General features: G+C 38.0%; 1 protein-coding gene and 1 pseudogene across 2 annotated transcripts; both read right to left on the reverse strand.

Annotated features, from left to right (window-relative positions):
* Positions 1 to 13,121: 13,121 nt before the first annotated feature.
* Positions 13,122 to 16,969, reverse strand: LOC143606775 (zinc finger protein CONSTANS-LIKE 2 pseudogene; annotated as a pseudogene).
* Positions 16,970 to 19,125: 2,156 nt separating this feature from the next.
* LOC143606776 (protein NSP-INTERACTING KINASE 1-like) lies at positions 19,126 to 23,513 on the reverse strand. 2 transcript variants are annotated; one of them, XM_077082429.1, is made up of 11 exons: positions 23,247 to 23,513; positions 22,956 to 23,088; positions 22,787 to 22,858; positions 22,566 to 22,709; positions 22,407 to 22,478; positions 22,251 to 22,310; positions 21,606 to 21,703; positions 21,363 to 21,509; positions 20,946 to 21,290; positions 20,223 to 20,602; positions 19,126 to 19,537 (listed from the first exon to the last, which is right to left on the reverse strand). In XM_077082429.1, the coding sequence occupies exons 1-11, from the start codon at positions 23,344 to 23,346 to the stop codon at positions 19,214 to 19,216; spliced, it is 1,875 nt and encodes a 624-aa protein (XP_076938544.1). In that variant the 5' UTR covers positions 23,347 to 23,513; the 3' UTR covers positions 19,126 to 19,213. The 2 variants fall into 2 exon arrangements, with proteins under 2 accessions (XP_076938544.1, XP_076938545.1); XM_077082430.1 differs by having other exon boundaries at positions 21,363 to 21,506; positions 23,247 to 23,512.
* Positions 23,514 to 24,206: the final 693 nt, after the last annotated feature.

Below are 24,206 nucleotides of genomic sequence, written 5' to 3' on the forward strand. Positions count from 1 at the left end.
ATACTAGTCAACTGGATCAACCTCTACACTAGCTAACGGAAATCACTAGTAATGATCGAGGTCTCGGATGTTGTTTGGTTTGGTTTATTACCGTGAGGGTAGAGATAAGGGAGAGAAGAAAGATTTTGTAATTAGGATAAGGATAAAGTGAAATGGAAAAAGGCTGTGTGTGCATGAGATACACACACTATTTATAGTGTGTGTGCTCATGCACTATCTATTCATTATTTACGGCCCATTGGGCTCCAACATACATGGCCTCAGGCCCAAACATACAAATAAACATAAACCGACTAGCTAACTTATATAAACGTTTAGCATAATCATACGAAAGACTAAAACACAAAATGGCATAACAATTTACCTGCTTGTTTCTTATATTTTTGTTCTGACTTCTGTGTGCTTAATATGACAAGTCAGTTGGTCACACAATGGCCAACGCAAAATGGAAACCTTGTTTGTGGTTGTGTTCGAACATCGAACATATGGTAGGGTTGGATTTTGGACTTGATGTTTATTTTTTTTGTTTACGGTTTATTTGGGCTTGGTCTTGGTCTTATAGAGTTTTATTTCTTAGTCTTAATTTTCTTTACGTTTATTTCGTAAACGATTTCTCGTTCTTCAACTTGAAACAAACTTTATTTTTCAAAAATTTACGGCTAGCTCGGAATCAAATATATTTCCAGAAAAAATAAAATACCGAGCGAAAAACATCATGGGGCCGCATCCCACTTTGGCTCAAAGAAAGCCCCCCCCCCCCTAATATAATATTATAAAATAAAATAACTTATTATAAATGGGTATCAAGGTATATGTTTTATTACATCACCTTTATAACTCTCAAACACTCTATAAAACACAAAACCATTCAAACCTCTAAATTTTTCAAAGTATCAAAACCAGTGGAAAATAATGATGATAGAGACCGATTCAAGATGGTCAATCTTCCAATAGACTCGTAGAGTGAGTTAGGCTCCAAGAACAAAAGAGAAGAAGAGAAACCGAACATGAGATGATTTTTTGATTATTTTTCTTATTTTTTTCTCAAACTAAGATTAAATTTATAGGAAAACAATGCATGAAAATAGAGAGTGTAAACAACAAGGAAACATAATTAGAGTATAATAAAGAAACTAAATAATATATAAACATAATCAATATATAAAACTTAATTAATATATTATATCATATCAATTCCCCGCCCCTTCAAAACCTCCTTGTCCTCAAGGACGAAATGACGTTGCCATGGTGGTCACCACTCGCATCTCGCAAAATACGTAATATGTGTTTTGGCATATAAGTTTGGAAGCTATAAATGTTGAAGTTCTTAACACCGAAACCTTTTAAAAATCCGTGATGGAGAACATGGGTAGCAATTTTTTAGAACCTATTCGGGGTAGCACAATTTTTGCAGATGCAACAAGAGTTAGAGGTGACGGTAGCTATTTCCTTGTCTTTTTTGGTCCACTGGTTGGGATGGGAACAAAGTGTTCTGGTACTGGTGTGAGTTTTGGGGCAGGTGCAGTCTTAGGAGTGATTAAAGGTGGTAGTGATGGTGTCAAAATTAGGGGTGTAAGGGCTAGTTTTGGGCAAGTTATTGGCGAGGATTTTCCAGAAATTTTGTTGAGGGTCAGTGGCATAGCCACATATAACTCATTGGGTTCGGCCGAACACGGTCCATTTCCAGTTTTATATATAACTTATATGTACAATTTAACTAGCGAACTCATTCTTTTTCAGCGAGCGAACCATTGTCGCAAAATCTCTGCAATCATTTCACCGTTTTCCGGTGAAAAAACAAAACTTGAATTTAAGAGAGAGACAACGATGGCGTTTTCTTCAGCTAGCATGTTGTCGTTTTGTGATATTTTAGGTATATGTCATTTAATTTTAACGCATCCATGTAACTTTTATTTGATATGACTGCGTATTTTATTTTAATGGTGGCGATGCACTTTTTTCATGGTTGTGATATTACGTTTTATTTATTTGGCCGAATGACCGATCCGACCCATCCGGGTCCGAAAACTTTGACGTTGGAAAAAAATCAAAGACCGAAAAATCCCGAACCCATAGAAAATATTTCTGGCTCCACCACTGTTGAGGGTTGCGGTAAGGTTAGCAGTTATTTGATTCATGGTGGTAGTGAGGGAGACAAAGTTGAACTTGGCTTGGATGACGCTTGATTCTTGTTGGATCAATAGCCGATCGATTTTTTCAACCAATGGCATCATCTGGTCGTCATGCGCCAAGGAGGCATGAGGACGATGAATGAAAGTACCAAATTGATAGAGACCGACTCAAGATGGTTAATCTCCCAATAGACCCGTAGAGTGGGTTAGACTCCAAGAACAAAAGAGAAGAAGATAAACCGAACTTGAGACAATTTTCTGATTATTTTTCTTATTCTTTTTCTCAAGCTAAGATTACAGCTTACTGGAAAACAACGCATGAAAATAGGAACCGTAAACAATAAGAAAACCTAATTATAGTATAGTAAAGAAACTAAATAATAGATAAACATATTTAATATAAAAAACTTAATCAATATACTATATCATATCAAATGTACAGGTTGTTTTGGTACTAAAACCAATGGAAACCGCATATTAGGTCCCACTACGACTTATGTCAAATGTCAACACGGATATGACTTTCCATAGTCATGTTGAACTCAACTCTAAAATAAAACATACAATTAATTAATAATTGCGCGACCAAAAAAAAGAGGGAGGGTCATCCAGGTCCGCAACATGCCAAAACACTAATCTCAGAGGAACATGAAATGTTTGTAATTTGTAATTGTGTATTGTCGTTTTACTTTTCTATTATAATAATGTTTGTAGATGTAAAATAAAATATCTGTAATTGTTGGTTGTGAAATAAAGTGCTTGATTATTAAGTTAGTATTTGTTAAATTTTAAATTAGAAATTGTTTTCTTATTTTAAATAAATGTGAGTGTCGGGTATATATAAAATCGATCGTTGAGTATCCCTATAATAACAACTCAAAATCATTTGTTACACCAACAAGTTTTTCTTTCTACTCCAAAAATAAAAAAACTCTTCATTCTCAGTCTAATGGAATTTTGGATAGAAGACGAGGAGTACATATTGGCCCTTGCTTTGGTACACGTTAGGTCTAAAGATTCAAGTGTTTAAGAACCCGATCTTGAATTTTAGGATCGTGTTAAGGATAGATTTAACAAGGAAATGGTTTTTCCAACTATGAGAAAGAGGGATCAATTATTGTCAAAGTGGAATCGTCAATCTTAGTTTTTGAAAGGTATCATATGATCTACCGCAGAAGAATGAGCAATCCAAAGAAGATGAATATGATGAGAATTCTATTGAAGAATTATGTATAGAATATGCACCAACAACAACCTTCCCTTGTTTCATGGGATAGATCTCATTATCTAAACACACATGCTCATTTTCGTTTGTTGGCTATGGAGGTAGGGTAACAAAAAGACCCAAATACCCTTAAATGATACCCGCGGATCAGAGGAACAATCCTCACAAAGCACCCGTGGGACATATGGATCACCCGCATAACTTTGTAAAGGAAGAACATTCTTATATCACACGCGGAAGAATCCAGTCATCCTCTAACGTCATCCGCGTGATAGCACATTCACCCGCCAAAATGAACAGGAAGCAATGCCAACATGACAGTTGTAAATAACCGATTGCCTTCTAGAAGATTTACCAAGGTTCTTTCTTGGGCAATACATGATCTCTCAGCCAATAAGTAAAGGACAGCTGGCCAGGTTGTTATAACCGTGCACATGGCCAGGAGTTAACTCGTCCTATCATAGAGCGACGCGTGTCCAGGTTGTTATACCCATGCACCTGCAACGTATATCTCAACCTATCATATGAGGGCACGTGTCCAGGTGGTTACGAGAGCATCTTCTAGAAAGGAACAGATGGCCCAATCACATTCCCACATCCTTCAGCTATAAATACCCTCTCAATATCCATGAGGTATCCATTCACTCTCAACTATCTACTCTCAATACTCAAGTACTTTCTCTCTTCAGGATTGTACTTATTCTCACGTCGAAGGGTGGTTACGGGAAGACCCCTCCTCTTGTCCTTCCCGTAACGAGCTCATGGTGTCTGTTTTGCAGGTTCCGGTCACTGGACTTTGGGAAGTTGTGCTCATATCGTGTTGGTTGTCTTCGTATCCTACCCAGTAGACTCATTGGATCCAGGACCCATTTAGGATATCGGATCCGTGTTTCTTCATTGGTGCCATCCGTTTCGGTGTTATAACTGTAAGAGTTTTTGTTGGTTTTTTGGTTCGTGCGATATGAGTAAGCTTCTTTAGGGGCCGACGGGGACTCCTGCACCGCTTTTATATACTGCTGATACGAAAGCGTTGGGAGGCTTTGCTTCAAGTGTTTTCGTACGTGTAACGGCACTTGGAAGTTCCACTCCAGGTGACCTAGGACATGTCACGGCACCAGGAGGTCCTACTCCAACGGACTTAGGACATGTCATAGCACCAGGAGGTTCCAAATATGGCAACCCAGGACGAATTATGAGAGAAAATCGCCGGACTCATTCAGAATTAGGTCTAGAAGATAATTCTAATGATTCTGAACCGGCGAGAACTCATCATCGTAGTTCCAAAGCTAGGGGACCCTTGTTTCCAGACGAGTGGTTCCGTATCCAACAGGAGAATGTTGTAGCGGAGTACGAGCGAAGGGTGCGTGAAGAGCGACACCAGGCTAGAACTCTGAATTATGATGAATCTCCCAGGAAGTCTCCTTCTCCTCCTGCAACAGCGATGAGGAGTTAGATCCGTCATAGTGTTCATATGAAGAGAGATCCTAGGGAAGTTTGGAGAAAGCATGACCGTCCTCGTATGGTCATGCGTGTGCCATCCTACCTTGAAGAGTATGACAGTTACGACCCGTCATATCGTCCAGGTGATATCAGTTACTACAGCGGTGATAGCCGACTTCATTTGCATGAGGGAACTAGCCGTCCGCGGGCGGTAGTTCGCCAGGCGGGTTATCACAACGACGCTGAGGAAGACTTTTCTAAGCCATACCGTCTGGCTGCTTTCGCTAAAAAATCAAAGTTCATTGCACGTATTGCAACTGCCCCGTTTCTGGTCAATGAAAAAATCCCAACATCCGTAAGGAAATATGATGGGATGATGGATCCCAATGATCACTTACTGAACTATGTAGTTGTAGGAGGAGTCAGCGGTTGGACTCTTCCATATTGGTGTCATATGTTCGCATTAACTTTTACAGGTGCAGTGCGGGAGTGGTTTGAGAAGCTTCCAGATGGAAAAATCAAGAGCTTGGATGACTTTGTAGCCAAATTTTCCCAGCACTTTAGTCAGCAGAAAAAACACACTCATGATCCGTCTGAAATATTAGACGTTGTTAGGCGGAATAATGAGTCTATTGAGGACTTCATTTCTCGGTTTAACAATGAAAGTCTCAATATCGGCGGAGTGAGTGAGGAAATGTTGCGGGGAGCCTTCCGCAAAAATGTGAAGAGTGATGAATTGATTTAGACGTTAACTAGAAGAGATGATATGCCCACATCTTGGGATAAAGTTATGTCCGCGGCGAAGCTGTTCGTAAGGACTCAAAAGACTTTGGCAACCAACAATCAAAAACAGAATTTAAAGGTTGAATTCCAGACCCCGCGGCCGAACAAGCAGGCAAAAGGGACAATTTGGTCTAAACTCCAGCCGTCTGCGGAGGCGTCTAAATTATTTGATGCCAGATCTTTGATTGGCAACAAAAACAAGGCAGGCTCCTCAAATCGAGGCTCCAACAATTGGACTCCACTGTCAAAGACTCCTGCTGAAATTCTCACTATGGAGAACAAGAATTTCAGGAAACCACAGCCACTCACAAGGAGGTCATTCCTTGATGCCAAGAAACACTCTTCGTTTCATGACGACATCAGTCATAATACGAACGAGTGTGTTGCTTTAAAAATGAAATTGAGGCGGCTGTGAAATTAAGAAAACTTGGACATTTGGTCAAGGGTGCAAGATCTGGGATTGGTAAGGCTCCCGCGCGAGATAATTAGGGCCCGCCCAAAAAGCAAGTCAAAGACTTAAATGTTCATATGATTCAAGGCGGGCACAAGGTTGGCGAGAAGAGGAGAGAATTTCTGGATGAAGAGTGGAAGAATGAGCCTGTGATTTTTCCACGAGTTAAAGGAGGCCCTTGTAACAAGAATCCTATGATTATCACCGCCCTCTTTGGCCATTATCGCTCACAGTATATTCTCTTCGACACTAGTAGTACGTCGGATATAATGTACGAACAGTGCTTTGAGTAGTTAGATGAAGAAGATAAGGAGAGATTGAAACCCATTTATGCTCCTGTATCTGGATTTGGAGGCGAGGTGATGCACCCGCGAGGGGTGATATCTTTTCACGTCACTTTCAGTGACGGAATCCATTCAAGAACCGAAAAGGTTGAGTTTTTGGTTTTGCCAGCAACATCAAAGCATGACATCATCCTGGGTCGGGAAGCGATTGGTGACTTTAACGCTCACCCATCTACAGCTCACGATGCGGTAGGAGTTCCAACCCGTACCGGTGTAGCAATCATTCATGTTAATCGACACTGCTTTTCAACTGAAAGTTCGAACTCCAGCAAAATTCCAAAGCAAGTTCAGCGGACTAAACCAGAAAAATGGGTATTAAACAAAAAGTTCCCGGATCAAACAGTTGTGATTGGGCGGCTATTTCGGAATAGTACGAACCTTTTTTGAAGCAACTGTTGACGAAAAACATCAACATCTTCACATGGCAGCCCGCGGACATGACTGGGGTCCCGCGGAAGATTGCAGAGCATAGGCTGCGAGTAAACCCAGCGTTTACTCCAATAGTACAGAAGAAGCGTAAGATGGGTCCAGAACAAACGAAAGCAATTAACGAACAAGTTCAGGACCTCTTACATGCTGGAATCATCCGCCAAATCCAATACCAGACTTGGGTGCCAATCAAGTCATTGTCCCTAAAAGCAATGGGACATGGCGGATGTGCGTAGTTTTCAAATATCTGAACAAGGCGTGTCCAAAAGATAAGACAGCATTTCACACATACCAAGATAAGACAACATTTCACTCAAAGTTGATGTCGTGGCCCCATTCAAGTTCAAGTGCTTTCTAGACGCCTATAAGGGCTACCATCAAATCCGCATGGCAGCAGATGATGAAGATAAGACAGCATTTCACACATACCAAGGCACATTCTGCTATAAGATGATGCTCTTTGGTTTAAAAAACGCAGGTGCTACGTATCAACGATTGATGGATGAGGCGTTTAAGAAACAGATTGGTCGAAACTTAGAAGTATGTATGGATGATCTCGTGATCAAAAGCATTGAGGAAGATCAAATGTTGAGGGATATAGAAGAGACATTTGAAACTTTGAGAAGTATCAACATGAAGTTGAATCCAGCCAAGTGTTCCTTCGGGATGAAAGAGGGAAAATTCTTAGGAGTCATTGTTACATGCGCGGGTTTCAAGGCCAATCCGAATAAAATCTAGGCAGTAGCCCGCATGCCTTCCCCTTCCTCTCTCAAAGAAGTGCAGACACTCAACGGGAGATTAGTTGCACTAAACAGATTCTTAGCAAATCATGCAGCTAAATCTTACCCATTTGTTTCAACTTTGATAAATTGCCTCAAGAAGGCAAACTTCAAGTGGACCACGGAAGCTGAACAAGCATTCCTGGAGGTCAAAAAATGCTTAATGGAGTTGCCTACCTTAACAGAACCACATGCGGGTGAACCTCTGACACTATATTTATCAGCAACTGACATCGCCATTGGGGTTGTACTACTGACAGACAAAAAGAACATTCAAACCCCAATTTATTATGTCAGTAGGACGTTGACAGACCCAGAAAACAGATATTGGATGCTTGAAAAACTGGTTCTGGGGTAGGACGTTGACAGACCCAGAAAACAGATATTGGATGCTTGAAAAACTGGTTCTGGGGTTGGTCTATGCTGCCAGGCGTCTCCGCAGATATTTCCAAGGTCATCCCATTAATGTGTTGACGGGGTATAAACTCAAGAATGTACTAAGCAAGCCATAATTGTCTGGGTGTTTGGCGAAATGGGCCATCGAACTGGGTGAACATGCAATTGAATACAAACCCAGACCAGCAATCAAAGGGCAAGTATTGACGGACTATGTCACGGAAGTCCCGCAGCACAAAGAAAAAGAATGTTTAATGGAACAACAACCCCAAGCACCCCATGAACAAGGACAAATTTGGTCATCGTTTATGGACGACGCTTCGAGCAACGAGGGATCTGGCGCAGGCCTAAGGCTAGTCAATCCCGAAGGTCACGAATTTACTTACGCCATCAAGTTAGACTTCAAGAGTACTAACAATGAGGCGGAGTATGAAGCCTTTTTGGCAGGCCTGAGAATAGCTAAGAAGCTTGGGGTAAAACATCTAGAAGCACGGGTGGATTCCATGCTGATCGCGGGACAGATTAATGGAACTTATGAAGCAAAGAACGACGAAATGGCTTCATACTTGTCCCAAGAGAAAGACTTAATCCTCTAATTCTCTTCGTGCAAAGTTATTCATATCAAGAGAAGCGAGAACAAGTCGGCGGATGCCCTTAGCAAATTCGCTTCAACAAACTTCGAACACTTTTCTAAAGACATTCGTATTGAAGTCTTGGATCGCCCATCCATCCCGCAGAACGAATTACTAGTAATCCAAACTGGCGTAGAATCCTGGATGATACCAATCATGGCTTACTTGTCATCGGGAATTCTACCAGGAGAAAGGGTCGCGACTCGAAAGATAAAGCACAAGGCCTTGAATTACAAGATGAGTGATGGTGTTTTATACCGAAGATCCTTCCTGGGCCCGCTATTACATTGTGTAGACGCTGAAGACGCGAACTACCTGATAAGGGAAGTTCATGAAGGCATTTGTGGCCTACACGCGGGCCCATGGATAGTGGTAGCAAAGCTGATGAATGCGTGGTATTACTGGCCAGGGATGAATTTGGACGTCGTACATGAAATCAAGAAATGTGATTCTTGTCAACGTCATGCTCCTAATACATTGCGACCAAAGAATGAACTTGTTCCGGTAACTTCCACTTGGTCGTTCCAAAAATGGGCTATTGACATCATGGGACCTTTCCCCGAAGCCCCGGGACGAGTCAAATTTTTAATCGTAGCCATTGATTACTTCACCAAGTGGGTGGAAGCCAAACCGGTCGCATCCATTACGGCATCAAGTGTCAAAAAGTTCCTTTGGGAATTCATAATTTGTCGATTTGGTCTTCCGCTAGAACTTGTGAGTGACAATGGTACCCAATTTGCGGATAGCGGGTTACAAAATGGTTAAAGGAACTTCACGTTACTCAGATTTTCACATATGTGGCTCATCCGCAAACAAACGGTCAGGTCGAACGAACCAACCAAACAATCAAAGAAGGGATTAAAGCGAGGTTAGGTACTAAATGAATAGGCTGGGTCGACGAATTGCCCCATTTACTCTGGGCCTTTCGCACCCAGAAGAATTCAAGTAATTCTGAAACGCCGTTCAATCTAACCTATGGCACCGAAGCCATGATCCCCGCCGAAATCGGGGTTCCATCCGCACGAACTTTGATGATCGATGATAACGACAAAGAGTTATGGATAAACCTCAACCTCCTTGAAGAAAGGAGGGAATTGGCATCGATCCGCGAGCATAACCATAAACACCAACCGCAAAAATATTATGACTCACGGGTCCAAAAATGAACATTTGATGTGGAAGACTTTGTCTTCCGCAATAACGAAGCTTCTGGCCAAGAGCCCCAGGAAAGTTGGCCCCAACTTGGGAAGGCCCTTACAAGATTAAACAAGTGTTATCTAAGGGCGCTTACAAGTTAGAAAAGTTAGACGGGACTGAAGTCCCTAGAACTTGGAATGTGGCACAGTTAAAGAAATGCTACATCGAACAAGACATGTATTTACTTTTTATCTTTGGCATGCGTGCCTAATAGACTAGTGAAGGACATGTAATGGCATTTCTTGTAATTTCGTTTGGCTTATGCTTTTTTTATGGAAAATCTATTAATCCCATATCCTAGTTTTATGTAATATACATGTTCTGGTCCGCGTGCCAGATGGGATTCATACGTCCATATAACAGGAATGATGTAATCCTTTATTGACAAATAAGAAGATCCTACAAGCACTTATATTATGAAGATTAAGACAAAGTGTACTGGATAAAACAAACTTCTAATATATGTACAAATGGGATTACAAATGGATGTTAATTACAAGGAAGATAGAATTATGCGAGCTACAAAAAAAATTACAATGCTGCATCTTCTTCTTCCTCGTCCTCCTGATTGTCATTGGCAGTTGCAAGGAGCGCCTTCAACTGTTCAACACCATCTTCTTTGTCCGCAAGTTCGACGATTTTATTTTCAATGGTGAACTTCAAATTATCAAATGTCTTCGTCTTCTCATCAAGAATTTTGGCAGTATCCTGGCCATGCAAGACATACTCCTCGAGAAGTCTATTTTCTTCCACGAATTTGAAACCTTCCCGAAAACCCGTCTGGCGGCCAGCCTGAGAAGACGCGATCAAAAGTGTTGTGAGACAGTTGCCAAGTTCATCGCCCTCCCGGATGTGGGCAATAACCTGTTATAAAAACAAATATGAACAACTGTTTTGGATACCTTAAACAGAATTCACAAAGAAGTGAGAATTACCCGGTGAACCCCTTCCGCCAATAACCATTTTTTGTCCGCCTTGGCTCGGACAAGTTCCATCTTGTGCTCAGCACATTCCAAGGCTTGCTCCTTGTTCTTGGTAGCAAGAGTGGCAAGGCGTTCGTCCTTGGCTCCTGATTCGGCCTTCAGAGTTTTATCAGCTCGTTACGCTCATCCAGTTGTTGCTGGAAAGCAATTTTGGCTTCCTCAGCAATAGACCGGCAAGCTTTCTCCGTCCCCAACGCTGTTTTGGCATCCGCCAACTGTCATTCAGCATTATCAGCAGCCAGGCGGTTGTCTTTGGCTTCTTTCATAGCCTCAACGGCTTCTTTCTCCGCCTGGGCTACTCTAACCTCCAGCTCCTCCCATTCCTCGTTCATGCCTAACCAGTCTCGACATAATTCTTGACTGGTGGAGACAGTGTTGGCTAGGCGGTAAGAGTAGGAGGTCAGTAACTCTTGGCGCGGACGCCCACGCTGACGCTACCTCTCCGCAGGACGAAACAAACATAGATCAAAGTGAATTAAACGAAAACAAACCAACAGCCCTTCAGTCCATATATCTAATGGGCCAAACTTAGACCAAACATATATCAAAGTGAATTAAATGAAAACAGCCCACTAATGTATTAACAGATCACACACGTGCCATGATACTATGGGATGAGAAAACTGGCATTGATGACATGTAGGGGTAGGGGGTATCTTTGATGGACATCTACAAAATATTTGAAGGACATTCAAAAAAAACCTTGGCTTCGATTAAAATGGACATTTTGAGAATTTTTCCATCTATTAATCCCTTAAACAGTCAGATACTATTTGTATTATATATACTCAAATCAATGAGAAGAGAGGAACAATTTAAGCCAAACTTTCGTATTGATTAAATATTTTAGTGAAAGTAGTTTCATTGGAGTCTAGTGGCATCTAGGCTGAGAGATGATTTTGCTCTGCAGCCTTAAAGAAATGAACCCACAGTAGCTCTTTATTCTAATGTGGGGCTTAAAGGGTGAAAAGTGCAAACATTCCTGCCCACTATTGGGATTATAAAAGTCAAAAGTTCAAACCCCCTTTGCCCTTTCCTGATGACTGTGTATGGTGAAGAAGGTGGAACTACGGAGATAAAGATCTATATTCTATATGAATCTTTCTTTTTCTTGTACGGACAAAGATCCGGCCACATGCATGTTTCTATTGTTAATTCAAGTTTTTTTGGGCTAGAGTTGTAATGTGCAGTATACACAATATATGTTTCACTCAATAAGCGTAACATTCTTTTTATTTATAAGATGATACCTATGTTTCACTCTAGTCCTGACGGGTACCAAGAAACGCCATTGCTAATCCATGAACTGGTTTTCCTTTTAATCAGCAAATAGCTCATCATACTTCACTACATGCAACAAAAAAAAAATAAACAAATGGTTTAATGGTTTTATGCTTAAAGCAAAATTAAACAAATGGTTTTACAACTCTCACACCCACTTTTTGGTTTAGTTTTCACCAAGATTTCTCAATGTTTCTTAACATCAGAAACAACTTAAAGCTAAATTAAGTGGTGTAGCAAGTTGGTTTGTAGTTACTGGTGCAAGATTAATAAATGTATAGTACAGATATATGTATGTCAATATGTTATCTGTTGATAGTGTCAACAAGTTTTTAGTGGTGAAATGAAATCCATAAATAACATCAAAGACCGTGACACGAGAATTTCGATCTCAGTGAGTGGAGTTGAGAGTTGAGACTCTTTTATCTTTTGGCAAATGACATTGTAGAAATTGACTCTTCAAATATCTTAAAGGACATTAAAGCAGAAAGGTCAAGATGGCATCATGACATGTATTAAGCTTACATCCACAAATTTTGTGCTTCCATGAGAATGATACGACATTATATTCTTGCTCTTTTTACACTTTTCCTTTGCAAAAATGAAAAGTGGTTACACACTTCCGTACATTAGAAGCATTTGTCACAACTGTTTGTAAATATTACAGCAAGGTCATGACTCATAGAATGCTATATAAACAATTAGATTTATAATAAACTTTTGAGAAATACATGAATACATGATCATCTTTAAATGTTATGATTTGCACTAGTTTTTTGATATAGATAAGTGGCTATCTAACAATAGATAAACATACTTAATAAGTGACTGTCCAATGTTGATCTTGTAGGGTATGCAAATGGCACATAAATTGGCAGATTTAGCTAAGTATTTCAGTAGATTATGTAATAGAAAGGTTCAACAATACATTTGTATGTCTCAGGTTCAGCTTTCCAATGATGAACTTGATACAACATCCATAGACCATGCAATCATATAAAGGATAAGCCTAGAACACACAACTCACAAGATTTAGTATAATACATTATTACCCTCATGACATGAAGAAGAAACTAGCTAGTAGCAATAAGGAAATTGTTAGTTAATGGATTGGCAGCTTTTGTTCCAATTCCAAAGCATATATATTTTAAAATTTAGGGTCAAGGAAGCATCCATTTTCTGCGTTAAGTGTTGTTGAAAACATTTGGTCCACTTCGATATCAACATCTGTTCCTTTGGCGAATCGGCCTTTGATCCCAGGCCTTGTTTCTGCATATGCTTTCCGAGATGCGTACCTAATACTTTTCTCAAAATTTCTTGTTTTCTTCTTCTCACGGTACCTTAGGACTCGGGCCTCTCGGTCCATTGGTGTAAGTTGTGTTGGCACTTGAGTCGATGGACCTGAGAATAGGTCTGATGTTCCTTTTACATTTGAGATTGATACCTCAGTTATTGAAGAGTCTGGTACACTTGAAATGGAAATTACCTGAATATGAAATTGGTCACCGCCCTTGCATTGACACCACAAAGTTAAAAACATAAAAAGTAGAGTATGTTTTACATCTCAAATTAAAAAGAACATTCCTAAATAGAAATAGAGTTTTCTTTATTCGCGTAATATCTTCACAGATAACTTATTAACTTATACCAAAATATTAAGGACGGACAAAACTATTTGCAAGAAATTTTGTCATAGTTGCACTAATTTTCATTGTCTATCAGCTTGATTACTTATTAAGTCTGAATTGGTTATGTCAGTTTTTTGAAAACTCAAAACTTAACGTTATTCAAATTTACGATCTTATAGCTTATTGTTCCCTAAATTCAGCTATGTGGATAAGTTTAGTTTACAGTGTTTTATACAATGTTAGAATAACATTTTTATTTGGTTTCATATTTGTTTTGTTTTGGTTTTTTTTTTTTTTGTGGGATAAAGACATGCCAATTAAAAAGTACGAAAAGTAGAGCAATACTAATATAAATTTGTAAAACGTATGTAAATAATATTAACAAACGTAAGAAATCATGAAATAATTCGAAATTTCAAATTTTATAAAATCATTATGTTGTTACTAACATAAATGTGCAATAATATTTAATTAAAAAAAGAGCATGTAGCCAAAAGAAAGTTAATTTAGTTTAAATTTATTGAGTTTAAATAAAATATTAAATAATTAAATGTTCTTATTGAACTTTGACCTCATCTTTTACATCCTCGTCAATCATCACTCCATTAAATTATAAAATTTGATTGTATATAGAATAAATTTAAATAATATAAAATTAAGATTTCAAATAATAAATACATATATAATATTTCCAATGATAAAAAGACATAAAAGTAATATTTGAACTTTAACGTCTTAGGGTGAATGTTAAAAAAAGTTACATTAACCATTTAACCGAATATCACATTTTGATTTTGTTATTTGTTAACTCGTTTATGGTTGTCGTTATTAAAGATATCTAAGGTTTCACTATGGCTTCGTTCCTATATACTGCATATTAATTTCTTTAGTGATGAGTGTCAGCCGACCCTCAAGAAGTAAGGGTTATGTGTGTGTCCTTGTTTGCTAATGACGTCAAGCCTAATCTGTACTATAAAATTATACATTTCAACTGAAACTCGATAGGTAACTAGTATATATATATATATGTCTTGTCACAAAATATACAATATTTTAGTAGGTGGATGTGTATATTTTTAGGTAAGGGAGTTCCTTGTTTTGGATGGTGAAGAGGTAGGTCCCCGCAAAGCCCAGTTGGACCCGCAAGGCTCACCTTGAAGAGGTACGTCTGCGCAAAGACCAACTGGATCCGCAGGACCCACCATGCTCAGAGAGATGAAGACCTTACACGCAGTAAGTCAGCTGTTCCCGCAGGAAAGCCTCCCTTCGTACAGTACCCTGCCTGTCCCCGCAGTTGTGGGTACAAGCCAAGAAGGAAGGCCACCCGCACTAACAGTAAGGCTACACGCATAAGACACTAACTCTTAATACTTCAGTAATGTCACCTGAAGAAGGAATGAGCAGGGCGGGAATATTCCCGCCCAAAACAGCCAGTCCGTACGCTTCTAGAAGATCTTTTGTACTATACCTACCAAGGTATGGACAAATAGACAATATCTGACAAAAGCGACCCATGAACCAATCACAGGGTGACAGCTCATCGAAAAATAGTACGAGGAGGAGCACGCTCCAGTACAAAATGTCACTATCAGCCGCTGCCTACCCACCAACTCCCATCGTGGCACGAACGTAGCCCATAGTTGGTGGAAAAGGAATATTATATACAGCTGGCCGTACCTGCTTGGAAACCTACATTCGGCTATAAATACTCCAACACCTTGGAACGGTATCATCATCTTCTCTCTAGCTATTTCTCTCTATATACACTTATATTCAGAGTAATCTAGTCTGATTCTCACGCCGGAGGGTGGTCACAAGGAGGAACCCCCCCTTCTCAGTGACGAGCTCACGGTGTCTGTTTTGCAGGTCGAGAAGAATAACCATCTTTGCCGGACCTAACCCTCGTGGGAAACATCTACTTAACCCTAAGATTATCCTTAATCTGCCGGGGTCACTTAGTGTTTCTTCAGATGGGTCGATGTATTTCGGATTAGTAAATCGATTGAATTATTCATCCGGAAGATGACTTGTATATATATATGTGTTACTTCGTGTCAAACACACTTAAAATCGTTTCGTGTTTCATATTTAGGTAGTGTTTTAGGCCAACCGTTTTGATGTTAATAATACTTATTAGCCCCGTAACAACTCAAATAATCATTTATCTTGATTCAAATAATACCTTTTTGAAATTGATATTTTTTGTTTCCTTATCCTCGTTCTCCTACTAACAAATTTGGTTTTATATATTTCCTTGGAACTAAAAGAAACGTATGAAAATGATTGAGGAACGTATAGGTGGATACAATGAAAAAAAATGTTGAAAACTACAAGGAGATAAAGATTTGAATGCTAAAATTATTTTATTTTTGAAAACTAATGGTTAGAAGGAATTTTGAAAATCATATATCAAACTTTAAATTTTTGAACACTTCCAAAATAACTTGATCCAAATAGAAACTTTTAAAATAAAATGTTAACCTATTAACCCATTTATTAAAAGGATCATGTTCACCACCCCACCCAAAAAAGTAGCATTTGCTAAGCTCTAACAAGTAACAAGTAATGAAAAATATTAAAGAAAAACTTACACTTTGAATATGTGAAGCAAGGAATTGATAGTCACCATTCGATCTCTCATATTCCATGCCAAATTGAAATTTCTGGTTTTGGAATTCATGGTGATCATGAAATTGATCATGGTGTTTATTTACCACCTCTAAACTCTGAATTACCGGCACCACACCGTCACCATCACAACCTCCATAATTCAGCTGCTGCTGAGTATCTTCACAAGATAAAAACTCATTACTGACACCATTTTGATTGTCCTTAACAGGAGAACCAAATATCAGCCATGATGCTGCCTCATCTTCATCCTCATTATCCAGTTGTCCTTCCAATTCTTGAGGTTCAAGCTCTAGGCCATAGACCGAACCCGAAAAAGCCATGACTGGGACACGGTGATGGCGTTGCGAAAGAGGGTTTTCAGAGTGGATAACAGCATCACAAGTGGTGCAAAGTGAGGCTGCATCCGCCTTGCATATTAAAGCAGCCGGTGCTTGTTCACACGCTTCACACACCCAGACACGTTTGTGCCTCAATGACAGCTTGTGTCCATCATGGACCTGTGAGTCGCAGCCGGTGCAGAGATACGCCAAGTCAACCTCGCAGAATATGGTGCTCCAATTCAAACGGCATGCATCGCATACACGCGCTCTTGTGTTATTGCTTTTTAAGTTTAAGGTACCCATGTCTTCCTTTAACATATTTATTTGTTGTGTTTTCCTTTTGTTATACAGTAAAGAACTTATGACAGTAGTGCAGTAAGCAGTGCTGATGGGGTTGAAGAATCCAGAGGGTGACACGTGGCGATGAATTAACGGTGACAATGGTCTATTTGAAGTGTTGTGGTTGTGGGGTCTTGGAATCAATTGAAAGGCTGTGTTGTGTTTTTGAAAGGATTTATGGAATTTGGTGTGTATACTATTTGAAGTTCAAATCAAGCTGTTAGATTGTCTGGGGTGGTTCGCGCTTTAAGCTTTATTCGTGGGTTATAGATAGTCTGGTGTTAAAAAGCTAGATACTTCTTTCTCTCACACTGACTTTGTAAGGTTGCAAGGGTTTTGTATAACCATATTGTTGAAATTTTGAATTGGTATATGTGAGCATTCCCATTCGGACATTTGGGGCTGATGAATACTAGACTTTTGGGTCACATGATTTCTTGTTGGCTTCGTTGACATTCGGAAAGTTTTATATCATGTAACAGTTTGAAACTATGGTATCCGAGATTGATGTATACTTTGGGATTGTAATAATCAAGAATGAAAGCACAAATATACATTGAATACATGAATCAAATGGATACAATTTGAAATATTGCAGTAATAATGTATATATACAAGCAGAATGGCGGGTAACTGCTTATCAATAATCTTGGTGACGGGCCTTTTAACAAATGATCACAACGGTTCATAGTCAATGACTTTTGCAGCATATTACCTGACATTAACATAATCCTAATCTAAGTTACATAACTTTAATAAATAATAATAATAATAATAACAATAATTAATAATAATAATAATGTTTACGTAAGTGTAATAATAATCACATCGTTAACATTTTAGGTATTTGTTTACATTAATCTTGGCTACTGCCTCGAGTGTGGCTTGATTTGTAGACACAAATGTAATCAGTATAATGTTTAACTATTGTTGACTTATACGTCATGTTCTACGAACTTGCTAGCTATATTGCTGATGTATATTCTAAGCATGTATTTCAGAGCTTGATATCGGCAAGATTTTGAGGTTGGCGTAAATTAGCTTGATTTTGGGAGTACTAGGAGGACCACTATTTGAGAAAACTTTAAACTTGATATTTGGACATTGTGATATTAATGGTTGTGTTGATTAGATGTTATAATGGTTTAACTTGATTCAGGTTTAGTATCTTTAAGGATGGTTGTAATCTAACTGGGACATTGATATTGGGGTTTATTTTATCCTATTTGACTACTTTGGTTGCTTTAAGTTTAGTACCAATTGGTCACGTGAAAGAACGATTAAGTTTAGTGCAAATTGGTCAATTTAGCAATCAAATTCGTTAAGTAATTTCCGTCATTTTCTCCAATTTTGAGCTTTAAGCTGACTAGTGAAAATACATTTTTGAACCAAATTGTGGTATCTCTTTGCTTATAGATTTACTCTCATATATTATCATTTTGTTTGAATTATAGTAAGTTTTGTATAAGACATGTTTTTTTATCTTACTAATTGAGTATAAGTGGCTAAATCATCAACTGAAAATGTTTGAATGAAACCCCAATCAAAATTGTGAATGTACTAAGATGTCGATAACTTTAACTGTTAGTTGTTAATTCTCCTTTTAAGTCTTGACAACGTGTGCGTGAATCTTCACATGTTTTTGGCCGTTTTATCTTCCAAAATGTTTTCCAATTATGTTCATGAGGGGAGTGTTAATTCTCATCAACATAACTCAATGTCTCTTGATTTGTAATCTTCACACCATGTTCTTCTTACATGATGAAGTCTTATTCTTCTTGTACCAGTTAGAGATAAACTATACTCCTCGTTAAACAGAATCATATCGAGTGTAGCGGATGGTATTCACCAAATCACCATCAAACAACAATTAAACACCATGAGTACTAGTTACATATAATCATTTATATACAAAGTTAGTTATTATACTGTGTATTCCACCTATTTTTCTTCTTAATTTTTAGCATTTTGCTAAGTTACCTTGTTTATATATTCAAAGTCAAAATGGTTATTATAAAAGTGCATATATTATTTACTTTCATGATTTTAACAATAATCATCTTATGATGGTTATAGTAAACAATATCCTTAAGTAAAAGTTAATGCATATCAACTCTTTATGATTTGAAACATGATTATATATTTTAGCAACAAAAAAATCATTCAAAACTAAGGAACAAAATTAAATACACTTGAAATAATATTGAGCTTCTATGTAACATTTCATCGTGGACCTGAGAGTTCGATGGCTTGTCCAAGTAATGAAGAGTCGTCGGTGAGATCGGAGTATCTTTCCGACGAGGACAACTCCGACGTTTTGAGCTTTCCGGTGGACTCTATCCCCTGTGAAGTTTCCCATCTTTCTGCCAGCCCGTCTCCTTCTAACATCCGTACAACTTCGGACATCTTTGGCCTGTGACCAGGAAGATATTGTGTGCATAGTAATGCCACTTTTACAAGTTCCTCTAACTCCATCATATCGTAGTTGTTTTTTAAATCTTTGTCAACTAGTATATCTAGTTTCTTCTCCTGATGAATCTTCTTCACCTGAAACACATTATGTACAAGTGTTAATGCGGCGTAATGTAAGAATTGGCAAACAGTAAGAAGTCACCCTAAACAACTCTTGTAACCAAGAACCATAACAACTTTGTTGCATGGTACAGCATTTTTCTTATTATAATGCATGAGATCACGACTGTTACGTAGGGTGTGAATTTCTGACACGATGCCAAAAACAACACGAAATTCCAGGGTTTGGGTTTGGGTTTGGGTTTGGTTTTGGTCAAACCACCAAGCATGTTTAACTAAATGGGCCGTCATTGAGTCAAGCTGACCGGTTTGTGAGCTAACCAGTTTGACTCATTTCTTTACTTTCATTTAGTTTTTTAATTATTTAAATATGTTTTAGACAATAAGGCTATTCAAAAAGGTTGCAACTCGTGGCTCATTAATTTGAAGCCTGCTCGAAATCAGCTTATTTGTAAACGAGCCTAGCCAGCTCTGTTTATATACGATCCAAGCCTGATCCACGGTAGGCCCGACTTGTTGGTTCCCTCTTTAGGCTCGCTTAAATTACAGCCCAAATTTTAATATATATTAATAAATATAACCAAGAAATATTGTTTTATATACCGTAAGTTTTGTAGTTTATTGAATATATGTATGTAAAAAATAACTATTATTATGAGCTTAGCTCATAAAAAGATTGAGCCAACTCAACTCGGCTTACCCAATCAAGTATAGCCCCTTTCTGGTTTACAGCCTTCCCAAACTCTAGAGCCCGTTGTCCGGTGATGAGTTCGAGTAGAAGAATCCCGAAGCCAAAAACATCAGTTTTATCGGATGACTGGCCCGTGAAGAGGTACTCGGGTGCTATATGGCCCACAGTGCCCCGAACCGCTGTGGTTACATGAGAGTCTTGGTGGTCTAAAAGCTTAGCCAGCCCAAAATCACCAACCACTGCCTCACAACAATCATCAAGTAATATATTTGCAGCCTTGACATCCCTATGGATTATTTTAGGGTCACATTGTTCATGAAGGTATAATAATCCCCTTGCTGCCCCTAATGCAATTTTCTTCCTTATGCCCCAATCCAACACTGGTTTGGCTGCCAAAAATACATCAGGTAATAAATATATTTGCAGTCTTGACTTGGGTTCAATTCATTTGTTAGTTATTCATTATTTTAATAATTTATATGCTTTTTTAATTATTTTTATATGTACTTATAATTCAAATTATTATACATAATATCATATATGTTATTTTGTTATTCTTATATACAATAGTTATAATTATGTAAATATATATTTAATGGATGTAATAAGAATTATATAAATAATGGGCTCAGTTAGGTTGTCTAGAGTGGCACACTAGCAACTTGGATCGTTTACACCCCTAGTAACGGCGAGCGCATGAAAAACAAGGATTGTAAACTATTTCATGCGTACCCTTGAGACGAGAAGCCACGCTACCGTTCGACATGTACGGGTAGACCAAGAGTTTTTCAGTAGGAGTCATGCAAAAACCATATAACCGGAGGAGATTCCGGTGCACGGCTAGGCTGATCATTTCAACTTCTGTTTGGAACTGTTGTTCGCCGCCAGCTGCACCTCCATCTTTCAACCGTTTGACCGCCACCAAAGTCCCATCTTCGAGTGTTCCTTTATACACATGCCCATAACCACCTTTTCCCAATATGTTCTTGTGGCTGAAATTGTGTGTTGCAATTTGAAGTTCCCTGAAGTGAAACTTCCTTAAATTCCCAAGTGAAACTTCTTGATCATAATGCTTATCTGCATTGTCATTTTGATCATTACATGTTACACATTGACTTTTAAGTCAAAGTATCAAAATAAAGCACAAACCTTTGACATCAAAGAATGGTTCTTGATTATGTCTTTGCCTCCACCATAATAACACAAGCACAAAAACGATTAAAAAGACGCAGCCAAGGGTTGAACCGATGATAAGGGCCAGCTTATGAGTTTTTCTTCTTGATCTGGTGTTGGCTGCTATAAGTTATAATGAGATTAAGTATTATAAAAGAAAAGCAAACACACTTTAAGTTGAGATACCATAAAAAGTATTCAAGATGGTTATAATCATACATTGTGTGGTGTTTAATGGCATAGAGATGGGAATGAGTGTCATTTTATAGCATTGTTGCTCAGGTCCTGTCGGGCAAATCTGAGGGTTCCCAATAATGCTGTTGTTAATAAAGAATTAGATATCTTTTGTTGATACAAATAGATGAACTGCTTATTGTACATTTTAAAGTAGGGTTGCAATCATGTCAGTTGACGGGTCTTTTTTAAAAAAAAATATGTAACTTGAACACGATCCATGTGTAACACAATTATCTAAATAAGTCGGCCTGGACAATGGGTTGTAAACGAGTTAAACATGTGATAAACAGGGCGGATTGTAATAAACGGGCTAAACATGTGATAAATGTGGTGGATTGTAATAAACGGGCTAGCTGCTAAAGATGTTTGTACACAGAATTGTGGATTGACTTTATAAAATATTCTTATTTTCATTCTAATTTTGAATGGGTTGACGGGTCAACTTATTTAATTAAATATGCTTAACAAATCAACTCAAACACGACCCATTTATGTAAAGTGGTAAACCCGAACACAGCCCATTTAGTTGAACAGGTTAAATAGATAAACCCAATCACGACCTATTTATTAAAGTAGTTTGAGTGGTATCAGAATTGTCACCCTAGTTTTAAGTATAAATAAACTTACTTGAATATCTTGGAAGGGAATCTAGGAACAGGACCACTTAAGTTATTGAAAGATAAGTCTCTGCAATGAACACAATACAAAACATTTTACGACACACGCATATATGTATACATATACATTCGAATCAAAAACTGGTTTGAAAGTGAGAAATCTTACACAAATGCAAGTTGGGTCATGTTAGCTATTGATTCTGGTATTGGCCCGGAAAGACTGTTGTTGTTTAGCCTCCTAAAATCCATCAAAAATTGAATTTAATCAAGAACAATAAAAAGAGTTTAATTGACATTTATAATTTACATAAACTTAAAAGCATACATGTATTGTAGGGCTGTCAAATGACCTAAAGAAGATGGGATTTCATTGGTGAAGTTATTATCAGAAAGATCAAGTGTTTGAAGCCTCTTCAGTTCACCAATTTCTTTTGGGATTGGCCCTGTGATGTTATTATTCTGCAACAATCTGCATCAAGAATTGAATTACCAACAATATAAACACCAAAACCCAAACTTTTTATTTTTAATTTGATTAATACTTACATAACCTGAAGATTGGTAAGGTTGCCAATGCTGGGAGAAAGTGTGCCAGAAAGATTTTGACTAGGTGTCCCTCTGTAATCAACATTATAAACAATGAAAACAATAACTTATTTTAAATTCTTGATATCATTATATCATTAGTATATTTTTATTATGAAGAAAGACTTACAACCCAATGACTGAACTCTCAGCAGAGCAAGTAACCATGGTCCAACTACAAGGATCAACAGCATCAGCATCCCAATCTTCAAGAACACCATGAGGATCCAACAATGAAGCTTTTAAGCCCATTAAAGCTTGAACTGAAAATCACATACCCACATGAAAAAAAAAGGTTAAAAACTCCATTTTTAATAATAAAAAAAAAAGATTACCCACATGAAAAAAAGGTTAAAGACTCCATTTTTAAGGTTCCAAAAACCAAATTTCATAAAACAAAGATTGAATATTAGTATATTACCTTCAAAGTTAACACCTTTAGGTGAGAGCAAGCCATATGAACACTCACAAAACCATATAAACAGTAAACATAAAACATCAATCTTTCTTTGTACTCTCATTTCAGATGATATTATGATTGTTTCAAGAGAACATAGAGGTGGGTTTGACTGGATTTTGAATCTTGATGATGACCATATTTCACAAGAATCTGAAATAATACAAGAAAAGAAAAGGCAATATCAGCACAGTTTTGTTGTTTTTATTTGTAGTAGACAGTGAATTTGCAGTTTAGCAGTTAGCACACCTGTTACCTCATGGGTAGAGGTGCACAAATCGGTTTTTTTAAAAAAACCGGTTCGGTTATTAACCGGACCGGTTTTTTTTTGCCCGGAAAAAAACCGGTTCGGTTAATAACTGGACCGGTTAATAACCGGTTTTTGTATGTCAAAACCCTAACCGGTCTAACCGGTTAGGACCGGTTTAGAAACCGGTTAGAACCGGTTAATAACCGGTTAACCGGTTTTTTTTTTAAAATAACCGGTTAATAACCGGTTTTTTTCATAATAACCGGTTTTAAAAAAAACCGGTTTTTCCATTAACCGGTTCGTTAACCGGTTTTGGATCTAAAACTTGTAACCGAAATACGAACCGGCGGTTTGTAAACCGGTTTTTAAAAAACCGGTTTTCATAAAAACCGGTTTCCGGTTTAAACCGGCAAACCGGTTCCCCAACCGGTTTTTTTGACCATCTCTACTCATGGGTAGTGGGACAGGGATTAAGAAATATCTAAAAGAAATTGAAAAATGTTACTACCACATGAATTAATAAACTTGAAAGTAAACAAAACAAGCAGAAAGCGATAAAATTTATCAAATTTGTATTTGGGAAAAGTAGATTAAACCAGAGGACAATCAAGAAAAGGTTAATTTTTATGGGTTTTATGATAACTAGTCATGTTATAATCTAGATATCTGGTATT

Source organism: Bidens hawaiensis, unplaced genomic scaffold (genome assembly GCF_021521415.1).
Source record: "Bidens hawaiensis isolate Kalapana, Puna unplaced genomic scaffold, B.hawaiensis_p1.1 tig00077108_1, whole genome shotgun sequence".
In the NCBI taxonomy this organism is placed as follows: Eukaryota; Viridiplantae; Streptophyta; class Magnoliopsida; order Asterales; family Asteraceae; genus Bidens; species Bidens hawaiensis.

Coding starts and splice junctions, on each gene's coding strand:
- LOC143606776 (XM_077082429.1), bottom strand. CDS start 23,346: ATGAGAGTACAAAGAAAGATTGATGTTTTATGTTTACTGTTTATATGG. Junction 22,710..22,786: donor CTTACCAATCTTCAGGTTAT/GTAAGTATTAAT, acceptor TTCTTGATGCAG/ATTGTTGCAGAATAATAACA. Junction 22,479..22,565: donor TTGACAGCCCTACAATACAT/GTATGCTTTTAA, acceptor GATGGATTTTAG/GAGGCTAAACAACAACAGTC.